Source organism: Podarcis tiliguerta, assembly GCF_965153285.1.
Source record: "Podarcis tiliguerta genome assembly, chromosome: 8".
In the NCBI taxonomy this organism is placed as follows: Eukaryota; Metazoa; Chordata; class Lepidosauria; order Squamata; family Lacertidae; genus Podarcis; species Podarcis tiliguerta.
Window position 1 is genome coordinate 84,123,875 of NC_139541.1, and position 20,097 is coordinate 84,143,971.

Below are 20,097 nucleotides of genomic sequence, written 5' to 3' on the forward strand. Positions count from 1 at the left end.
CTCCTTTCCCCTCCTCCCTCACAACAAACACTCTGTGAGGTGAGTGGGGCTGAGAGACTTCAAAGAAGTGTGACTGGCCCAAGGTCACCCAGCAGCTGCATGTGGAGGAGCGGAGACGCGAACCCGGTTCACTAGATTACGAGTCCACTGCTCTTAATCACTACACCACACTGGCTTTCAAGAGAGAGAGTGCTCTTAGGAAGTGACCAAAGACTGAATTCAATTTCCAGGAGCTTCCCAACCTGGTGTATATAGCACAGCCCCCCATCCAAAGACTCCTTGTTGTTTAGTCATTTAGTCGAGTCCGACTCTTCGTGACCCCATGGACCAGAGCACGCCAGGCACTCCTGTCTTCCACTGCCACCCGCAGTTTGGTCAGATTCATGTTTGTAGCTTTGAGAACACTGTCCAACCATCTCATCCTCTGTCGTCCCCTTCTCCTTGTGCCCTCCATCGTTCCCAACTTCAGGGTCTTTTCCAGGGAGTCTTCTCTTCTCATGAGGTGGCCAAAGTCTTGGAGCCTCAGCTTTAGGATCTGTCCTTCCAGTGAGCACTCAGGGCTGATTTCCTTCAGAATGGAGAGGTTTGATCTTCTTGCAGTCCATGGGACTCTCAAGAGTCTCCTCCAGAACCAGAATTCAAAAGCATCTATTCTTCAGCGATCAGCCTTCTTTATGGTCCAGCTCTCACTTCCATACATCACTACTGGGAAAACCAGAGCTTTTACTATACGGACCATTGCTGGCCAGGTGATGTCTCTGCTTTTTAAAATGCTGTCTAGGTTTGTCATTGCTTTTCTCCCAAGAAGCAGGCGTCTTTTAATTTCGTGACTGCTGTCACCATCTGCAGTGATCATGGAGCCCAAGAAAGTCAAATCTCTCACTGCCTCCATTTCTTCCCCTTCTATTTGCCAGGAGGTGATGGGCCCAGTGGCCATGATCTTCGTTTTTTTGATGTTGAGCTTCAGACCATATTACAACCGTGCAAAGAAAAGGGGGGTTATGGGATTCCAGGCAAATTCAGGCTCCAAATTTCACACACCCATAGATACAGAGTGGGGAAAGTGGTTGGTTCCGCAGCTGGCACACACAGAGGGGCGGAGCCAAGATAACTGTAGCCAACGCTCTCCAAGCGCCACCTCCCTTGGCCGACAATGCCTTCCCTCCCACAAGACAAACAGGGGAGGGAGGCCAGCCGGCGTTCATCTGCGCAGGGCTTCATCTGTTCCCTCTTCAGTCATAAGGTCATAGGGGACCAGCCTCTGAGCATACACAGAGTAACCACAGCCAGTTCCCCACATTCCCACGAGCAGAGAGCGGATCGGAAATCTCCTCTTCTGGGGTGGTTTAAGCCTCGGGAGTTCTTTCCTTTGACAAGCTCTCTGCTTCAATGGAGCTTTTTAAGCAGAGGTCGGATGGCTGCCGGTCAGGGATTCTTTAGCTGTGATTCCTGCATGGCGGGGTTGGACTAGATGACCCCTGGGACCCATTCCAATTTGATGATTCTAGGCCTCAGTTTGCATAGGAACGAAAGGGCTATGGGAGAACTGGTGTACAGGGGGACAAGGTGGTCCCTAATAATAATGGTGATGGTGATGATAGTAATAAATTTTATTCATACCCCGCCCTCCCTGGCCAGAGCCTGGCTCAGGGCAGCTAACACCAGTAAAATTACAGTAAAAACATAATGGGGGGGGGCAATTTAAAATTCAGGTTAAAATGCAGTTTAAAATGCAGCCTCATTTTAAAAGTAGCCCATAGATCAAGACCATAAGGGGAGGGAAACATAAGGGTCAGAGTGAGTCCAAACCAAAGGCCAGGCGGAACAGCTCTGTCTTGCAGGCCCTGCGGAAAGATGTCAAGTCCCGCAGGGCCCTGGTCTCTTGTGACACAGCGTTCCACCAAGTCGGGGCCAGTACTGAAAAGGCCCTGGCCCTAGTTGAGACCGATCTAAGCACCTTGCGACCTGGGACCTCCAACATGTTGTCATTTGTGGACCTTGAGGATACCTGGTTCCTATTAAGCCCTTTAGGCTTTCATACCTCAGCATTGATACCTTGAACAAAGCTAGGAGATTTCCTGGCAGCCAGCAAGGAGCTTTCAGTAACTGCATAATGGATGCAGAGTTGTTCTGGTCAAAAGCTGCGTTGCTTCACTCTGCATGAGCTGCAGTTTCTGAACCAACTTAATTAATAATATTAACAACAACAACAATTTATTACTTATGCCCCGCCCATCTGGTTGGGTTTCCCCAGCCACTCTGGGCAGCTTCCAACAGGAGATTTAAAATACATTAAAACATCAGTCATTAAAAAACTTCCCTAAACAGGACAGCCTTCAGATGTCTTCTAAATGTCAGGTAGTTGTTTATTTCCTTGACATCTGATGGGAGGGCGTTCCACAGGGAAGGCGCCACTACCTAGAAGGTCCTCTGCCTGGTTCCCTGTAACTTGGCTTCTCGCAGTGAGGGAACCGCCAGAAGGCCCTTGGAGCTGGACCTCAGTGTCCGGGCTGAACGATGGGGGTGGAGACGCTCCTTCAGGTATACCTTGGCCAAGGCCGTTTAGGGCTTTAAAGGTCAGCACCAACACTTTGAATTGTGCTCGGAAACGTACTGGGAGCCAATGTAGGTCTTTCAGGACCGGTGTTTTGTGGTCTTGGCGGCCGCTCCCAGTCACCAGTCTAGCTGCCGCATTCTGGATTAGTTGTAGTTTCCAGTAGCCCCATGTAGAGCGCATTGCAGTAGTCCAAGTGGGAGATAACCAGAGCATGCACCACTATGGCGAGACAGTCTGCGGGCAGGGAGGGTCTCATCCTGCGTAGCAGATGGAGCTGGTAGACCACTGCCCTGGACACAGAACTGGCCTGCGCCTCCATGGACAGCTGTGAGTCCAAAATGACTCCCAGGCTGCACACCTGGTCCTTCAAGGACACAGTTACCCCATTCAGGACCACGGAGTCCTCCACACCCGCCCACCTCCTGTCCCCCCAAAACAGTACTTCTGTTTTGTCAGGATTCAACCTCAATCTGTTAGCAACCATCCATCCTCCAACCGCCTCCAGGCACTTACACAGGACCTTCACCGCCTTCAAGGGTAGCCCCACGTAGAATACATTGCAGTAGTCCAGCCAAGACGTTGCGAAGGTCTGCAATACAATGGCCAAGCCATGCCTGCCAAGGAACAGCCAAAGGTGGAAGGAAGCGCTCTTGAGAGACACTGAGGACCCCTGTGCCTCCGACGATGGTGACAGATCTAAGGACGCCCCTAAGTGGGCAAAAAACCCACCAAGAAGAGCGCAAGCTGCCACTCTGTCCCCCTCAAAATGGCTGCTGTCCCTCCAGAATGTAGCTTTGGCTTATCAGTTCTGCCTGGGGCTGGCTGAGGCTGGAGGGAGTTGTGGTTCAAAAAATCTCAGGGGCACCAGGTTGGACAATGCTGATGCAGTCACACGTGGGCCCCAGATCCTGCATGTTGTGAACTGCCCTGTGTTCTTTGGATGAAGGGCAGTAGACAAATCTATTAAAAGACAACAATAATACACTTGGTATGCAGGATGAAAACCTCCTGCCTGTGAACTGTCTCGCCAGAGTGGTGCATGCTCTGGTTGTCTCCCGCTAGACGGGTGACTGGGAGCGGCCGCCGAGACAACATAACACCAGTCTTGAAAGACCTACACTGGCTCCCAGTACATTTCTGAGCACAATGTAAAGTGTTGGTGCTGACCTTGAAAGCCCTAAATGGCCTCGGCCGAGTATAACTGAAGGAGCGTCTTCACCCCCATCACTCAGCCCTGAGTGTCCAGCGCTGAGGGCCTTCTGGCGGTTCCCTCACTGCGAGAAGTGAGGTTACAGGGAACCAGGCAGAGGGCCTTCTCGGTGGTGGCACCCGCCCTGTGGAACGCCCTCCCACCAGATGTCAAAGAGAACAACTACCAGACTTTTAGAAGACATCTGAAGGCAGCCCTGTTTAGGGAAGCTTTTAATGTTTGATGCATTACTGTATTTTAATATTTTGTTGGAAGCCGCCCAGAGTGGCTGGGAAAGCCCAGCCAGATGGGCGGGGTAAAAATAATAAATTATTATTGTTATTATTATTATTATTCCCTAGTTTAAAAGCATAACATAAAAGCTTAGTGTGTAGTCATAGCGGCTATATGTATGGGTGTAACTGACCTACCTACTTGATAATAAAGCTGCCTTAAGCAAGGCTCTGTTAAATTTAATGTCTTGTCGCTGCTGATTCTATGACTGCTTGATTGACTGCCTTGTAATTGGTCATTATACTTTGCAAACTGGTTAGAGGTCTATTAAATTGGTATACACCTTTATTATACACACAGACACACATCTCAGCCTCCCCTATCTTCAACATGGGAGACAAATTATACTGTCCTACCCAACAAGGCTGTTGTATGTATTAGAGCAATACAATGTATGCCTGGGAGGTTTTTAAACCCAGGTTTGGATGCCCAAGGCTTCTCCAGCTGTGAATGCCATCGGATGGGGATTCTTTTAGCTGCGATTCCTGCATTATTGAAGGGGGCTGGACTGGATGGCCTTTGGGGGACCCCTTCCAGCTGAAAGATGTTAAATTATTTATGTATGCCACAACTGCTGCGCGTATTTTATTAGCTAAAAAGTGGAAAACCCAAGAATTACCAACGATAGAAGAATGGCAGATAAAGATGATGGATTTTTCAGAGCTAGCTGACCAACCGGAAGAGTCCGCGACCAGAAGGAGGAGGAGTATCATTTAACATCTTTCTTGGGCAATTCCAGACCTGTTATTCCAAGGAGAAAGGCCTCTGGTTTCTTGATAAATGTATATTTCAACATTTTTTCCAATTCATTATAAATCTTTTCCCAGGAAGAGTGGATTAAGTTCAATGATTACTTAGCTAAATATGTTAAGTTAAATTAACTGAAAACAGCTTGCAGATACTTAATTGGCTCAGGATTTGATTTATGTTAAGCGTCAAATTAATATGTTTAATTTCATCATGTGAAGATCTAAGGATGTCATTGTTTTAGTTAAATTTTATAAGAACTGTGATTTGGAAAACCGTTAAAAGGATCTGCAATGAAATTCAACCAAGGGGAAGCGAGGAAGTCACTTAACAATGTTAACAAGTGTAATTTTCAATAAGGCTATGATACCTGAAGGAGCGTCTCCATCCCCATCGTTCTGCCCAGACGCTGAGGCCCAGCTCCGAGGGCCTTCTGGCAGTTCCCTCATTGCGAGAAGCAAAGCTACAGGGAACCAGGCAGAGGGCCGCCTCGGTGGTGGCACCCGCCCTGTGGAACGCCCTCCCACCAGATGTCAAAGAAATAAACAACTATCTGACATTTAGAAGACATCTGAAGGCAGCCCTGTTCAGGGAAGTTTTTAATGTGTGACATTTTAGTGTATTTTTGGTCTCTGTGGAAGCCGCCAAGAGTGGCTGGGGAAACACAGCCAGATGGGCAGGGTAGAAATAAATTATTATTATTATTATTATTATTATTATTATTATTATTATTATTATTATTATGTTTGTCTTATGTGTTTGTTTGTTTATAATGTGAAAACCAATTAAAAAAATGATTATTTTTTTAAAGTCCCCATCGGGGGCGCGCTCCCGTCTCCCCCAGCACCCCCCGCCTCCGATCGCCCTTTTAAGGCGCCCCCTCCGCCGCGCCCCTTTTAAGACGGGGCCGGAGCGGTGCATTGTGGAAACGCGGCGCGGGGGAGGAGGCGGAGTGGAATTTCGGAATGAAATGTAGCAAAGGGGGGGGAAAGTGAGAGGGAAGAAAAAGAGGAAGCAAGGGGCGGGGGAGGCGACATTGTAACCACATCAAAGAGGGCGCGCGCGGGGAGGCGAGGCCGGTGCGGGAGCGCGCGCGCGTGCCCGCGCCCCTCTCTCTCTTTCTCCGCCTCCCCTCCTTCTCTGGCGAGGCAGGATCGGGACCATGACCCCCCCGGCGGGGGCGGCGGGGGGCCGGGCCGAGGCAGCCGCGGGCCGGAGGAAGGAAAGCGGGGAGCGGCGGATGGGGACCGGAGCGGACGCTGCTGCTGCTGTGGCGCCGGTGGCTCCCGGGGCTGCTGTCTGAGCCTGGAGCTCCGGCGGCGGCGACGGCAGCCTCCTCTCCGGGTCTCCGGCCCGGCCTCCTCGCGGCCCCACCCCCGTCCCCACCCAGCCAGGTCTGGGCGAGCGGCAGCCCAGCGGAAGCGGCAGTCGGAGGAGCGGCGGCGCCGCGCACGGAGCCCGCAGACATGAGGTCGGTTAGTGCTACCTGCTGCCCGGGCGCGGCGGCGGCGGCGGAGGGAGGGAGGGAGAAGGGAGCCTTTGTTGTCTGGGCTGCGGGAGCCGGGATTTCGGCGGGGGGGGGGGCGCCGTCTGGGTTCCCCGTGGGCCTCCGCCCCGAGGAAGGAGCAAGCGGGGACACGGGAGGCGGCACGCCGAGGCTGCTCCGAAGAAAGGAGCGCGGCGGCACCCGGGTCCCCGCCCTCCCGTCGGGGCTGCAACCAGCGCAGAATTTTTTTTCTGGGGGGGGGGGAGCTAGAACATTGGGGGTTGGTTTTGGGGGACCTGGAACATTGGGGTTGCTGTTGCTGTTTGGGGAACCTAGAACATTGGGGGGTTGCTGCTTTGGGGGAACCCCCCTCCCACATTACGCGGTTTTCCTGGTTCCTTTTGTAACCGCTTGGGAGAGAGGTGCACGTGGCAAAGATTAACACCCCCCCCCCAAGAAACAGTTAGAAGCTTCTTTTTTTAAAAGGGGGGGTCGTTTCTGCCCTCTCTTTGAAGATCAATTGAGCGTGTTTTCCGGAAGTGTTCCCCAATATAGGAGGGGAGATTTGCACTCCCCCGCCCCCCACTTTGGAAGAGGCAAGAGATGATACAGTCTCCCCCCCCCCAAAAAAAATTCCTGTGGTCGGAATGAACTGTGGACACACGCAGCCCATCTTTGAATGGGGGCACCCCAAGTTGATGTCTGAAGCCACGCCCTTCCGTGTGACTTCATCGCTCGCCCCCCCCCCCCGCTTGAGATAAGGGGGGAGACTTCCAGGACGGCAGCGGAGTTTGTTGGGGAGTTCCTCCGGGGGGAGGGAAACGAGCCACGCCCCGGGCAAGGGGGGAACAGGAAGAGATAAGGATAGATTTGCCCCACAGCTGCCTCGTGTCCTCCATAAGTGGGGCGGGCGGGGGGGGTTGTGAGGAATGCAATTTCTTTCCCAGGGGGTTGTGAATGCATTTCGCGTTGGGCTGGGAGTTTTAAGTTTTTTTGGGGGGGCGGAGGGGGCATTTCCTAGTTCTGCAATAGAGGACTGAAGGTCAGGATTTGGGGTGGGGGCTGCAAGGGGTCGAGTCGAAGGGGGGAGCGACACCTCTGATCCGTGGGGAGTGGAGAGGAGCCTCAAAGGTTGGATCCTGTGATCCGTGTATGCTTAGTTCCTTGCAACCCCACACCTAAGGAACAAATACCCCCCCCCCCCTTTAAGGACACAGGAAGTTGTTTTCTCCCAGGAGGGCATTCCTGAGAGGGGGTGGCTCCGCCCCTCTGATGGGACAGGGAAAGTGATCTTTCCTGGAGCCCAAGACCCTTCCCGAATTTGGGGTGCTGGTCCGGTGGGTCCCAGAGGTTCTGGCCAATGCTGGACATCCCATAAGTGGTCAGTCCTCTTGAACGGATCCTTTTCTGAAGATGACCAGACTGGCTTTAGGTACCATTGCGCCCCCTTCTCAGAAATTGTAGGGGAATGAGGGGCACCTCAAACCTCCATCTCTCTTTCCCTTGCGATCCTGGCCCTGATCCTGCCCCCGTTGTGCCGCCTTCGCTCCTTTCCTCAAGTTGAGGGGGGGGACACACCAAAGACCCCCCACCTACCTCCACGTCTCTCTCAGTGAATGCAGGTTTGGAATTGTAAACCTATTTCAAGGCAGGCTATTTAAGGTTGTCCAGGCTCAAGTTGTCCCCCCCCCCAAAAAAAATCTTAATTCTTAAGTCTCAGGTAGGTCTTAAGCCCTCCCACCTCATTTTCTGCGTCCTGGGACTTGCGAGGTTGTGCTTTTGAGCATGTGCAGAGTGTTTTCCCCTGCTTCGTTGACGTAGTGTGATAATTTCTGAGCCATACGGGGAGGGTTCTGAGGTCAAGAGGGGAGAGAGACAAGCAGCCCCCCTCCTTCCGAAATTAGGCTGACGAGGAGGCGCCGACGGTCAGTAGGCCTGCGGGAGTTCATCCTGAGTCGGCAGTTTTCAGAGATTCCTCCCCGGCTCCCATCCCCGAGTCACCGGATTATAGAATTCTAGAACTGCAGAGTTGGAAAGTACCAGCCGTTCCAAACCAAGGGAAGAGGCAGTGTGGTGTAGTGGTTAGAGCAGTAGACTACAACTCCCATCATCCTTAACTAGCTAGTGGGATGATGGGAATTGTAGTCCCAAAACAGCTGGAGACTCCAGCTTGGGGAAACACTGGCGTTGGTGTGTCAGATCAGGGTTCGAACCCCCACTTGGCCACTGAGTGTCACCTTGGGGGGGGGTCCATTCACTGCGTCCCAGCCTGACCTACCTCACAGGGTTGTTGTAGGGGTGAAATGAGGAGGTTGGCCAACCATATCTTGAGCTGCTTGGAGAAAAAGCTGGGGTGTAAATGCCGTTCTCCCCTCGCCTCCTTAATCCAGCGGAAAGCTGTGTCTGTGGCCCCGATCCCCTGAAAGCAAAAGGAAGTGAACTGTAGGGGAAGTAGATTCAGATCAAGTGCGGGGCCCTGAGTTTAAAATCTACGATATGCCTTATCTATAAGCCGATCTCCAGTTGCTGTATTGCAATTTTTTATTATTTTTAAAAGGGCAGCCCCCGCCTGCAGCCTTACAGTAGGAGAAGGAAAGTTGGGGTGGGGGAGGCAGGGTGTGGGTTTTGCAGGTTAAGCAACCCGGAAGAGGTCAGTTTGTCATCTTCGCTGCAAGAGACACAGAGTGCAGTGACGCCTTAAAGGCTGACAAGATTGATCGCTGCCTGGGCTGCCATCATCAGCATTACCTCCGAATTAGTCAGCCCTGAAGGGCTCACAGGGTTCTTGGTCTCAGTAGGAGGAAATGCAGAGAAAGGGAACGTGTAGGACTTCGGGGGGGGGGGAGGTGTCCCAAAGTGGGGGTGGGCAGGATTCCTTGGGGGGGGGAGTCGCTGGAGGTGCAAATGACCACCAGACTTTGAAAAGCTGGTGTCCCTGGAGCAAGTCCAATAACTTTGTTCAGATTAATCAAACTAAACAGTTTTATTTGGGTTTTGAATAAATGTGCCGTTCACTGCTTTGAGTTCTATTATTCTCTTCCGAAGTGGGCCGTGCGAACCGCTATTCTGAATAATGCTTTTTATAGAATGCTGGGGGGGTGAGTTTATGGGACCAAGGGGGCCGTGACCCCCAGAATTTTGGAAACGGCTGGTGTAGTAGGACATCCTTGGAAGATTTCGGAGAAAAGTCCTGTCTGGTGTTTTGCACAATCTGGAGGCAGGGATCTCTCAGGCACTGAGGTTGCCCTGGGATGGGAAGTAAGGGAGTTGTGGGGGGTTGTTGGCTAAGTTTTCCCTGGTGTAAGGTAAAGGGACCCCTGACCATTAGGTCCAGTCGTGACCGACTCTGGGGTTGCGGCGCTCATCTCGCTTTATTGGCCGAGGGAGCCAGCGTACAGCTTCCGGGTCATGTGGCCAGCATAACTAAGCCGCTTCTGGCGAACTAGAGCTGTGCACGGAAACACCGTTTACCTTCCCACCAGAGTGGTACCTATTTATCTACTTGCAATTTGATGTGCTTTCGAACTGCTAGGTGGGCAGGAGCAGGGACCGAGCAACGGGAGCTCACCCCATCGTGGGGATTCGAACCGCCGACCTTCTGATCGGCAAGTCCTAGGCTCTGTGGTTTAACCCACAGCTCCACCCGCGTCCCTTCCCCTGGGGTGTACCCATTGAAATGGATGGACGTGGCTAAGCTAGGTCCATTCATTTGGGCAGGTTACACTGAGTGCTCATTTAAATGGGGAGCTCTGGGTGTCTCAAAGGGCACAGAGGAGGCTAAATTAATTTTAAGACTGTAAGCGCCCTGAGGCCAGAGACCTGCCGCCCTCACTTAAGCCATAAAACGCCGTATTATGTCGACAGTGGGGTGCAGATTCCCTCATCAGTAGCTCCGGTGGGACCCCAAAAATATCGGACAGATCCTCTTATATGCTGCCTTTTCTTAAAAAAATGGGGGCTGTGACCCCTGACCTGTGGGTCTGGTTATCTCAAGAGTGAATGACCTAGTCTGGCCTCCGGACGTGTTTCCAGTGTCGGTCATCCAGTTATCTCTAGTAGCCCACAAGGGAAAGTTGAACATCCTGGCAGCCGGTGTTTCCATGTAGGCTGCTGTTGTTGATGGAGGCTCCACTTCGCTGCTCTGGCTAAGAATGGGCTGCAAACATAGGTCCAATCCCTTTTTAAATCTGCGTCTCGCAGCATTTGAGGTCAGTCGTGCGCTGCATGTTCTGAAACTGCCGCCCATTCATTTCCTTGGTTGACTCCTCGCAGGGTGAGACGACTTTGAGTCACTAGAGAATTGTCTCCTTATTCCATGATTAAGTTCCCTCGAGAGCCTTTGGTGTGTAGGACTTTGTCAAAAGCTCTTTTTGGGGGAAGTCCAAGCTTACCACGTCTACCGCTGGGTTGTTCCTGTCTCTGCTCTTGACAGCACGCTCAAACAGCTCTGAAAGGTTATCCCTTCGATTCTTTATAGCTGCAATTCCTGCATGATTGCACCAGGTTGGACTAGATGGCCTCTGGGGGAACGCTTCCAACTCTTAGCCTTACTCAGAATAGACGTTTCGAAATCAATGGACCTAACTCAGCCACGTTCATTAATTCTGATGGCTCTAAAACTTCATTCTCTGCCACCCCATGCCTGCCTTGTTTAGGCTTAATAACTCTGTCTTTCAATGATACATTTTAAACACAGAATTCCCCAACAATACGATGATCTTCGTTGTCATTGTCCCATACAGAACAACAAAACTGAAAAATCTACACAAGACATTCAAAAACCAACAAGCCCGCTATCCCAACCTGGTTATCCCCCTACAAACTCTGAAACCCCATTTAAAAATACAATATACTATAGAGACTCCTTATGCTGCGTTTAGAACCAGAATTGCATTTGCGTAGAAACTGTTTCTCAGGCGGCTTGTCCTAGTCTTTATAACCCTGGACCTTCTTCCAGAAGGCAGAAGCTGAAAGAGATCATTTCCGGGGTGCGCACTATCCTGCGCTATCTCTGCAGCTTTCTTATGGCACCTGGAAGCGTAGATTTGATCCAAGGTGGGAAGAGGGCACCCAGTTATTCTCTCCGCAGTCTTTACAACCCTGGACAGCATTGTTTTTCCCCTGGCCATGCAGCAACCTAGTGCTGTCTCCAGATGTTCTGGAGTACAACTCCCATCATCCATGGCTGATATGCTAGGACTGATGGGAATTGTAGTCCGAAACAGCCCAACGGTGAGGTGTGTGTTAAGAGTGGCTGACCTGAGACTTCGTTCCCCTTCACTGCTGGGGTTGAACTGACGGCCTTGCAAACTTCTGGGCAGGAACTTGATTTCGCAGAGGAGTTGCGTGATGTGGAACGGTTTCAGATCTGCGTTCGTTGACTCTCGGGTATATACTGAGAAATCTTTGACGATTACATTTATACATTCCCCCCCCTTCCTTTCTTCTGAGGTGGTGTCAACCTCACTTAGTCCTCACAACGACCCTGCGGAGTAGGCTAGGCTGAGAGTCTGTGACTGAACCAAAGTCACACACCCAGCTGAGCGGGGATTCGAACCCAGCTCCCATCAGTGGCTCTCGACCTCCATCCTTGCGGTTAGCACAGGGGAGGGAGGTTTTAATTCCTTTCTCAGCAGACAGGAGTATCAAGGTTGTTCGCAGCACATCAGCAATTAGAGTTTCCTGGCACCGGATGACCTTGCATTTTTTTTTTGGGGGGGGGGGTTGGACTGGAGGATCCTCTGCACTTCCAGGACCTCATCGAATCCACCTCTTCTAACAAAACCGCAAAAGGCCCTTTTGTCCCTCTCATTTGCATAGCCTTTATTTTGCATTTTGCAAGGTGCAAAAGAGCCCTCCAGCAATCCTGACTCCCAGAGCTCTCAGCCACCCCTTGAGTTTTCTGTCGGGTCTGGGTCATGGCAGTGGGGGGGGCGGCATTGCTGCACATGCGGCTGTGCAGAAACAACCCCCACCTTCCCCACCCCTTGAAAACCCACAGCTTTTCTCGCTTCCACGTCCCTCCTGAGACCACGTCAGCACTGAAAGCTGTGGGTAGGAGAAGCAGATTTCAGCGGCCGGCCAGGGTTTTATTTGCGTCTTCATGCAGTGCCTAGTGGTTAGAGCTGTGGGGGAGGCCTGAGAAGTTTCAGCAGCTGCAGCAACTGGTGATTTTATTTTCTCCCCCCCCCCAAAAAAAAAAAATCTGCCACTTTGGGTCTCTTTCTGGTATCTTTCAACAGCTGAGAGTCAGGGAGTGAAGGGGGTGTTATGTTGCATGCTCCCCCCCGAAAACCCTCCCCCAGCCACTTTGGGGAACGAAGATGCTTAGAAACATGGAACTGTACAGCTGGGACCCCCCAAGGTCATCTAGTCCAACCCCCTGCAATGTAGGAATGCTGACTGCGACTGCCCTGCCCAGCCAGCTATTAATCTCAAAGTTTTGCATTGCAAGGACTGAATCGTTAAAGTCTAATGTGAAGGACTTGGGGGGATGCTTTTCCTAAACCCAGCCTCATTTAATCCCCCACAGCAACCCTGTGAGGTAGACCAGGCCAACAGGAAGCTGGGTTGGAAATAATAATAATAATAATAATAATAATAATAATAATAATAATACCCCGCCCATCTGGCTGGACTTCCCCAGCCACTCTGGACGGCTTCCAACACAATATTAAAATACAGTAATGCATTAAACATTAAAAGCTTCCCTTCAGCCTTCAGATGTCTTCTAAAAGTCTGGTACTTGTTGTTCTCTTTGACATCTGGTGGGAGGGCGTTCTACAGGGAGGGTGCCACTACCGAGAAGGCCCTGTGCCTGGTTCCCTGTAACTTGGCTTCTCGCAGGGAGGGAACCACCAGAAGGCCCTCAGCGCTGGACCTCAGTGTCCAGGCAGAATGATGGGGGTGGAGACGCTCCTTCAGGTATACTGGACCGAGGCTGTTTAGGGCTTTAAAGGTCAGCACCAACACTTTGAATTGTGCTCGGAAACGTACTGGGAGCCAATGTAGGTCTTTCAGGACCGGTGTTATGTGGTCTCGGCGGCCGCTCCCAGTCACCAGTCTAGCTGCCGAATTCTGGATTAGTTGTAGTTTCTGAGTCACCTTCAAAGGTAGCCCCACGTAGAGCGTGTTGCAGTAGTCCAGTAGCCTTCAGGGTCCCTTCCAATTCTATGATGTTATGACTGGTTTCCTAAGTTGTACCCAGTGAGTGTCATGGATGAGTGGGGGGTGGGATTTGAACCTTGGTCTCTCCCAGGTCCTAGTCCGACGCTCTAACCACTACACCAGGCTGGCATGTGGCCTTGCAAGGTTTCTGACCTGAAAGGCAACAGTAATTTTCACTTTTAAAAAGTAAAGGGACCCCTGATCATTAGGTCCAGTCATGGACAACTCTGGGGTTGCAGCGCTCATCCTGCTTTACTGGCCGAGGGAGCCGGCATATAGCTTCTGGGTCATGTGGCCAGCATGACTGAGCCGCTTCTGGTGAACCAGAGCAGCGCACGGAAACGCCGTTTACCTTCCCGCCGGAGCGGTACCTATTTATCTACTTGCACTTTGACGTGCTTTCGAACTGCTAGGTTGGCAGGAGCAGGGACCGAGCAACGGGAGCTCACCCTGTCGCGGGGATTCAAACCGCCAACCTTCTGATTAGCAAGCCCTAGATCACAGCGCCACCCGCGTCCCATTTTCATTTTTTCACTTTGACAAGGAACAAAAACGCCGCTTTCTCTGTCTATGTGCTCCCATGTGTGTGCCTGTCTGCCACGTCTTGTTTGAGATCCAGCCTTTCCCCCTTCCTGCCTTAACTTTCCCAATCTGTAAAATGGGCAGCCCAGGCAGGAGTCCAGAGAGGCCCCTGAACTTTGCAGTTACTTGATTGAGTTGCTTATTAGTACTGATGGTGGGTCTGAGATGTTGCAGGCGATTTAATGAGTCCTGGCTGATTACCTAAGGAGCAGGAAGCAGCCTGACCCATTTCCCTTTTCCACTGTGTACATGGACTGACTGGGAAGAGGAAGTTAACCCTTGGGCTCCCAGGGAGTTGTGGCTTATGCCTTGAAGGCAATCTGGTGCCCTCAGATCTCATTGGACTACAACTCCCATCAGCCCTGGCTGACACAGAACTTTTTGGGGAGGTTTGAGAGCACCAGGTGGGCTCACACATATACCCAGTAAGATGCCAATGAAAACCAAGCCTTTCAAAAGGCAAATTCACACAGTCGTAGAATTGGGAGGGACCCCCGAAGGTCATCCGTCCCAACCCGCGGCAATGCAGGAATCGCAGCTGACGACTCCTGAACTATTCCCCCTCCTGGTGGTGCTGCAATAAAATGGCTAGCACGTTTGCGAAGCTAAGCAGGGTCCGGTTGGGTTTCAAATTGGATGGGGGAGCGTGCATTGCCCGGGGGTTGGGCTAGATGCCCTTGGGGATCCCTTCCAGCTCTACAGTTCTGTGCCCCCCCTCCCAGCCTCTACTTGAAAACCTCTGACGAAGGATTGTCCGCAACCTTCCTCTTTTTAAAGGCTTCTTAGCCTTAACCACTGAAATGAGTGCAATGACGAGAAAAGCTTCCATTTCATCTCCAGGAGAAAGATGCTCCATTGTTTGGGGCGGGAAGGGGAGAGGCAGCTATTTCGGTGAAATAATTTTTTAACATATAAATTCCAACAATCATTTAACATAACTCCTTATCTTATACAATATTTTATTTTATTTTTTATAATATTTTTATTAGGATTTTTGCATAAAAAGAAAAATACAAAAAATACAAAGATACAAAAATACAAAAACAACAACACAGAAAAAACAAATAAAAACAATTCCATTCTCATAATATTCCTTGCATTTACTTATTTCCCAGACTTCCCCACACCTCCCCTCACTGTATTCCAGTTCAAATATTTAATCAGCAAATCCCTTCCCTCTACAATATTTTAGACTTCCATCAACAACCTCTGAAGATTTTCCGTTCTTTATCCCTTGTTCTGCATTTCTTAATTTCTCTATTGCTTTTAATTGCCCTTAACTAATAACTCTTTTCAAAGTCTTGCTTGCAATATTTCACAAAGTCCTCCTTACAGAACTTCTTGCCGTCCTGCTAGCGTAATCTGTTCGTCACAATTGCTTTCCAAATAGTTCAGATATTTACTCCAGTCCTCTAAGAATCTCTGATCCCGCAGGTTTCGAATCCTTCCTGTTAATTTATCTGATTCTGCAGAGTCCGTTAATTTCATTTGCCATTCTTCTTTGGCAATTCTTCTTGCTTCCATTTTTGTGCCAATAATATACTTGCTGCTGTTGTTGCGTATAAAAACAATTTCTAGTCCTGTCTGTTAATATCGTCCCCTACAATGCCAAGTTAAATGCTTCTGGTGAGAGAGAGAGAGAGAGAGAGAGAGAGAGAGAGAGAGAGAGAGATATTAGACAAATTCATGGGGGTGGTTTGGTCCGTCAGCCAGGAACAAAGACCCTGAATTGAATGATAATGGAGGCTCCATATTCAGAGAGTGTCTACCTCTAAATTTGATGTACTGGGGACAGAGTACAAAAGTAGCAGAAGTGTGCTTGTGTGTGTGCTCTGCTTGGGAGCTTCCAGAAGCACCTTGGCTGTCCTCTGTCGGAAGCAGGATCCTGGGGCGTTCTGATGCAGCTGCGCCGTTCATAGGGGACACGGGAGGTTAAGATTCGGCGTTTAAAAGCGTGACTTCCTTTTGCTTCATGCGCTGGGTTGCTAAGCCCCATTTTCCTCATTCCTCAGATGACTAAATGCTGCCAGCCCCAAACACAAGGGATGAGCCAGCCAGAACAGCGAGCCCCAGGACGCCTTGTTCTGCAAGCTAAGGGCCAGGGTGTTGCCCCGCCACAGGGCAAAGAAAGGACTTCTAGTTAGATAGATAGATAGATAGATAGATAGATGATAGATAGATAGATAGATAGATAGATAGATAGATAGATGATAGATAGATAGATAGATGATAGATATCTTTATTGTCATTGTCCCATACAGAACAATGAAATTGAAAAACTACATAAAACATTCAAAAACCCCTAAAAACTCTGAAACCCCATTTTAAAATACACTATAAAAAGGTAAAGGTACCCCTGCCCATACGAACCAGTCTTGACAGACTCTAGGGTTGTGCGCCCATCTCACTCAAGAGGCCGGGGGCCAGCGCTGTCCGGAGACACTTCCGGGTCACGTGGCCAGCGTGACATCGCTGCTCTGGCGAGCCAGAGCCGCATACGGAAATGCTGTTTACCTTCCCGCTAGTAAGCGGTCCCTATTTATCTACTTGCACCCGAGAGTGCTTTCGAACTGCTAGGTTGGCAGGCGCTGGGACCGAACGACGGGAGCGCACCCCGCCACAGGGATTCGAACCGCCAACCTTTCGATCAGCAAGCCCTAGGCACTGAGGCTTTAACCCACAGCGCCACCCGCATCCCTAAAATACACTATACTATACTATAAAAACCCCTAAAAACTCTGAAACCCCATTTTAAAATACACTATACTATAAAATACACTATACTATAGAGACTCCTTATGCTGCGTTTAGAACCAGAATTGCATTTGCGTAGAAACTGTTTCTCAGGCGGCTAGTCCTGGTCTTTATAACCCCGTACCTTCTTCCAGAAGGCAGAAGCTGAAAGAGATCATTTCCGGGGTGCGCACTATCCTGCGCTATCTCTGCCGCTTTCTTATGGCACCTGGCAGCACAGATTTGATCCAAGGTGGGAAGAGTGCACCCAATTATTCTCTCCGCAGTCTTTACAACCCTGGACAGCATTGTTTTTTCCCTGGCCGGGCAGCTCCCAATCCACACACACAGACCATAGGTTAGTATGCTCTCCACCGTACAATGGTAAAATTCCATTGCTGCTGCCTCTGCTGCAAAGAGTTAACCTGTGGAACTCGCTGCCACTGGAGGCTGGGGTGGGTGGCCACCAACCTCAGACTGGGCATATTCAATGGCCACTACCCGTGCCCGGATTGCATGCTTCCCGTGGGCATCTTCTGGAGTTCTTATGGAACCTCCAGCTCCAGTGGCAGTCTATCTATATTCCTAGGTTCTTTGGGGTATTTGGCCACTGTGAGAACAGGGGGCTTGGCTAGATGGGCCGATGGCCTAATCCTGAGTTGCCTCAACCGCCTGGCCTCACCCCGAGTCTCTGGGCCCCCCAGCGCCGGAATCTTCTTGGGGGGTCACGGGTTCCGGGCGCCGCTGCATTGTGACGCAGCACTGAGTTCCGATTGGCACGTCTTCCGGGCTGGTGGGACAGACAGAGAGACCTGCACCCGGGCCGGGCGCGGCGGGGGCACCACGTCGGACACCATGGGCCGCTTTGGAAGGTTGTTTCGCGCCACCCCCCCTCGGATTGGGCCCTCTGCTCTGCTGGCCTCCCAGCCCGAGGGGGCCGGAGTCACAAGCGAGGGTCGGATTCTGCCCTGTGGAAATGCCGCCATGCTCTCCCTGCCCCCCCCCCCAGCTAAACATGAAACTGCGGCATGGATTGCAGCCCCTTCTCTCCCCCCCTCCATCTTGCGCCCCCCCCCCCCGGCCGTGACCAGCTGTCCCTTTTCCCTCTCCTCCACCTTCTCATCCAAGGCCAGCCCTGATATTCTGTCAGTTCTGTTTTTGGGGGAGGGAGGTGTTCCTTGCCCCCCCCACCAAAAAGTCTTAGGTCTTGCTGCCCCCCCCCCTTTTCCCAAATTGTCCTGAGCTGGAAGAGACAGGAAAAGCAAGCACGCCTTTCAGGAAGTGACTCAGCCGTCTCAAATACAAGGCTGCTCAGGGGAGGAAGAGGATTGCGGGGGGGGGGGGTCAAGCCTCTGGAAAAGCCCCCCCCCCCACTTCACCTTCTTAGTGATGCTCTCCAGGGGAGAGCACAGACAAGATCCAGTTGCATCCTACCCCCTTAGCCCCAAGGCATGGCTTTTGGCTGCTGCCAGCACTTTGGAGGGGGGGGACACCACCCCTGGTCGCCTTGCTTCCACCTCCGTTCGCCATAGGCGACCTGAGTGGGGTTTTTTTTGCTCTCTGGCAGATCTCCGGCTCCAGACCCGCCGTCTAAGCCCAAAGCGGAGAAGCATGGCACAGCGCTCAGGTGTGGATGGATTGGGCTTGCGTGGGGGAGATGTAGCCCCCCCCCAAAAAAAAACTTCCTTATCCTGGGGTGCCCACCATTATCTCACAAAACCTGCAGAGGCCTTTGAAAGTGGTGCCCAAGATCATTGAGTATTCTAGGGATAGAAGCAACCCCCCCCCAAAAAAAAATATTGGAAGTTTTGGACCTGCCCCTGGCTGGAACCTGAAAATTGCCCCCCCCCCCTTTTACTCTTAAGGAATGGTTTTATTTTATTTCCCCCCCCAAAATTTTTTTTATTAAGATATTCACAATTATAACAAATATAACATTGAAGAAAACACACAAGAGAAAACACATTACATTGCTAAAAAGAAAAAAGCAAGAAAAATTTAAACACCTATCACTTGAAAAACCCAAGTTATCTTACATTAATTGACTTCCTTGAATCCTTCCCTTCTGAATTTCATTGTATCTCCATATAACAACTCTCCAATATCATTCTTCAACTAAAATTATTTCCAGCAATTAACTATCTTCTCCTCTTTCCTTAATATTCTAAATCCAATTTACTTACAATTGAACCTTATTTTAATCCTCGGCCTGTTTGGTCCTTTTCAAGTGACTTCTAATTATTTACATTGCAATATTTAGCTAAATACTCCTTAAATTTTTTTCTGGTCGCGGATTCTTCCAGTCAGGTTTGCCAGCTCCAAAAAGTCCAACATCTTCGCCTGCTATTCTTCCACCACTGGAATTTCTTGGGAATTCCAATTTTTAGCTAACGGCAGTCTTGCCGCTGTGGTGGCATACAAAAACAGTCTTTTGGGGGGCAATTCTATTCCTATTATTCCACGTAGAAAGGCCTCTGGTTTCTGACTCTTAGGAATGGTTTTAAACACCGCCCCCCTCCTTTCCAGACTGATTCCTGGAGTCTGGGGGCTTTCTGGCTTCCTTGGCCTCAGAAGGTGGCAATTTCCCCACCAATGGAGGTTTTCCACCAGGGGTTGGGATAGATGACCTCTGGGGTCCCCTCCCCACCCCACGATTCTGTGACCTTTGACTTTCTCCGTTTCCAGCAAGGCTCCTGACCCCCCCAAGGCCAAAGACCAACAACATTCGACTCAACTCAAGTGCGGATGAGTATTTGGGTCAGGGTGGGGTGGCAGGGAGTTAGCAATGGCAGGGCGCAGAGTGGGGCTGGTTTGCCCCCCACTTCTGCCCTTTGCAAGATGCATTTTGGGGGTGGGGTGGGGGGCAAAGCTATTTAATTTTTCTCCTGGCCCTGCAGTTGCGGGCCTGGAAACAACATAGCCGCCTTATGCATCGTCCCAAAAGGCCTGGTTGGGAGGGGGCTGAGGACCACCCTCAAACCCCCTCGCCTCTCCTGGGGAGTCTCCCTGGGCTTCTAGCCCCCCCCCCAGAGACCAGGAATGTGCTTCCCTTTGGCAGGATCACGCTGGGGAAGAAATCTCCCGCCCCGGAACCCGCTAAGAAAGTCGAAGTAAAACAGGCAGAGAAACCAAGGTGCGGCTGAATTTTTTGGGGGGGGCTGCGACGCTACCACTGGCGTAGCGTGGGGGGTGCAGGTGGGGCCCGCCGCACCGGGCGCAACATCTGGGGGGTAGGGTTAGGGGGCGCAAATCCACGGGTTAGGGGGCGCAAATTACTTGCCTTGCCCCGGGTGCTGACAACCCACGCTACGCCACTGGACACTACAGGTGCTCTTCTGAGCT

The 20,097-nt window shown here is 51.0% G+C and overlaps 1 protein-coding gene across 7 annotated transcripts in view; it reads left to right on the forward strand.

Moving 5' to 3' along the window:
- Nucleotides 1–5,977: 5,977 nt before the first annotated feature.
- The window catches only part of VASP (vasodilator stimulated phosphoprotein), a 43,837-nt gene continuing 29,717 nt past the window's right edge, over nt 5,978–20,097 (forward strand). For 3 of the 7 annotated variants that reach the window (XM_083455353.1, XM_083455356.1, XM_083455354.1), the window contains exons 1-4: nt 17,521–17,627; nt 18,323–18,382; nt 19,441–19,494; nt 19,814–19,888. In XM_083455353.1, the coding sequence (XP_083311479.1) occupies nt 17,611–17,627; nt 18,323–18,382; nt 19,441–19,494; nt 19,814–19,888 (206 nt within the window). In that variant the 5' untranslated portion in view covers nt 17,521–17,610. Of the gene's footprint in view, nt 6,259–17,519; nt 17,628–18,322; nt 18,383–19,440; nt 19,495–19,813; nt 19,889–20,097 lie in introns of those variants that run through there. The other 4 variants (XM_083455355.1, XM_083455357.1, XM_083455358.1 and 1 more) reach the window with 3 other exon arrangements.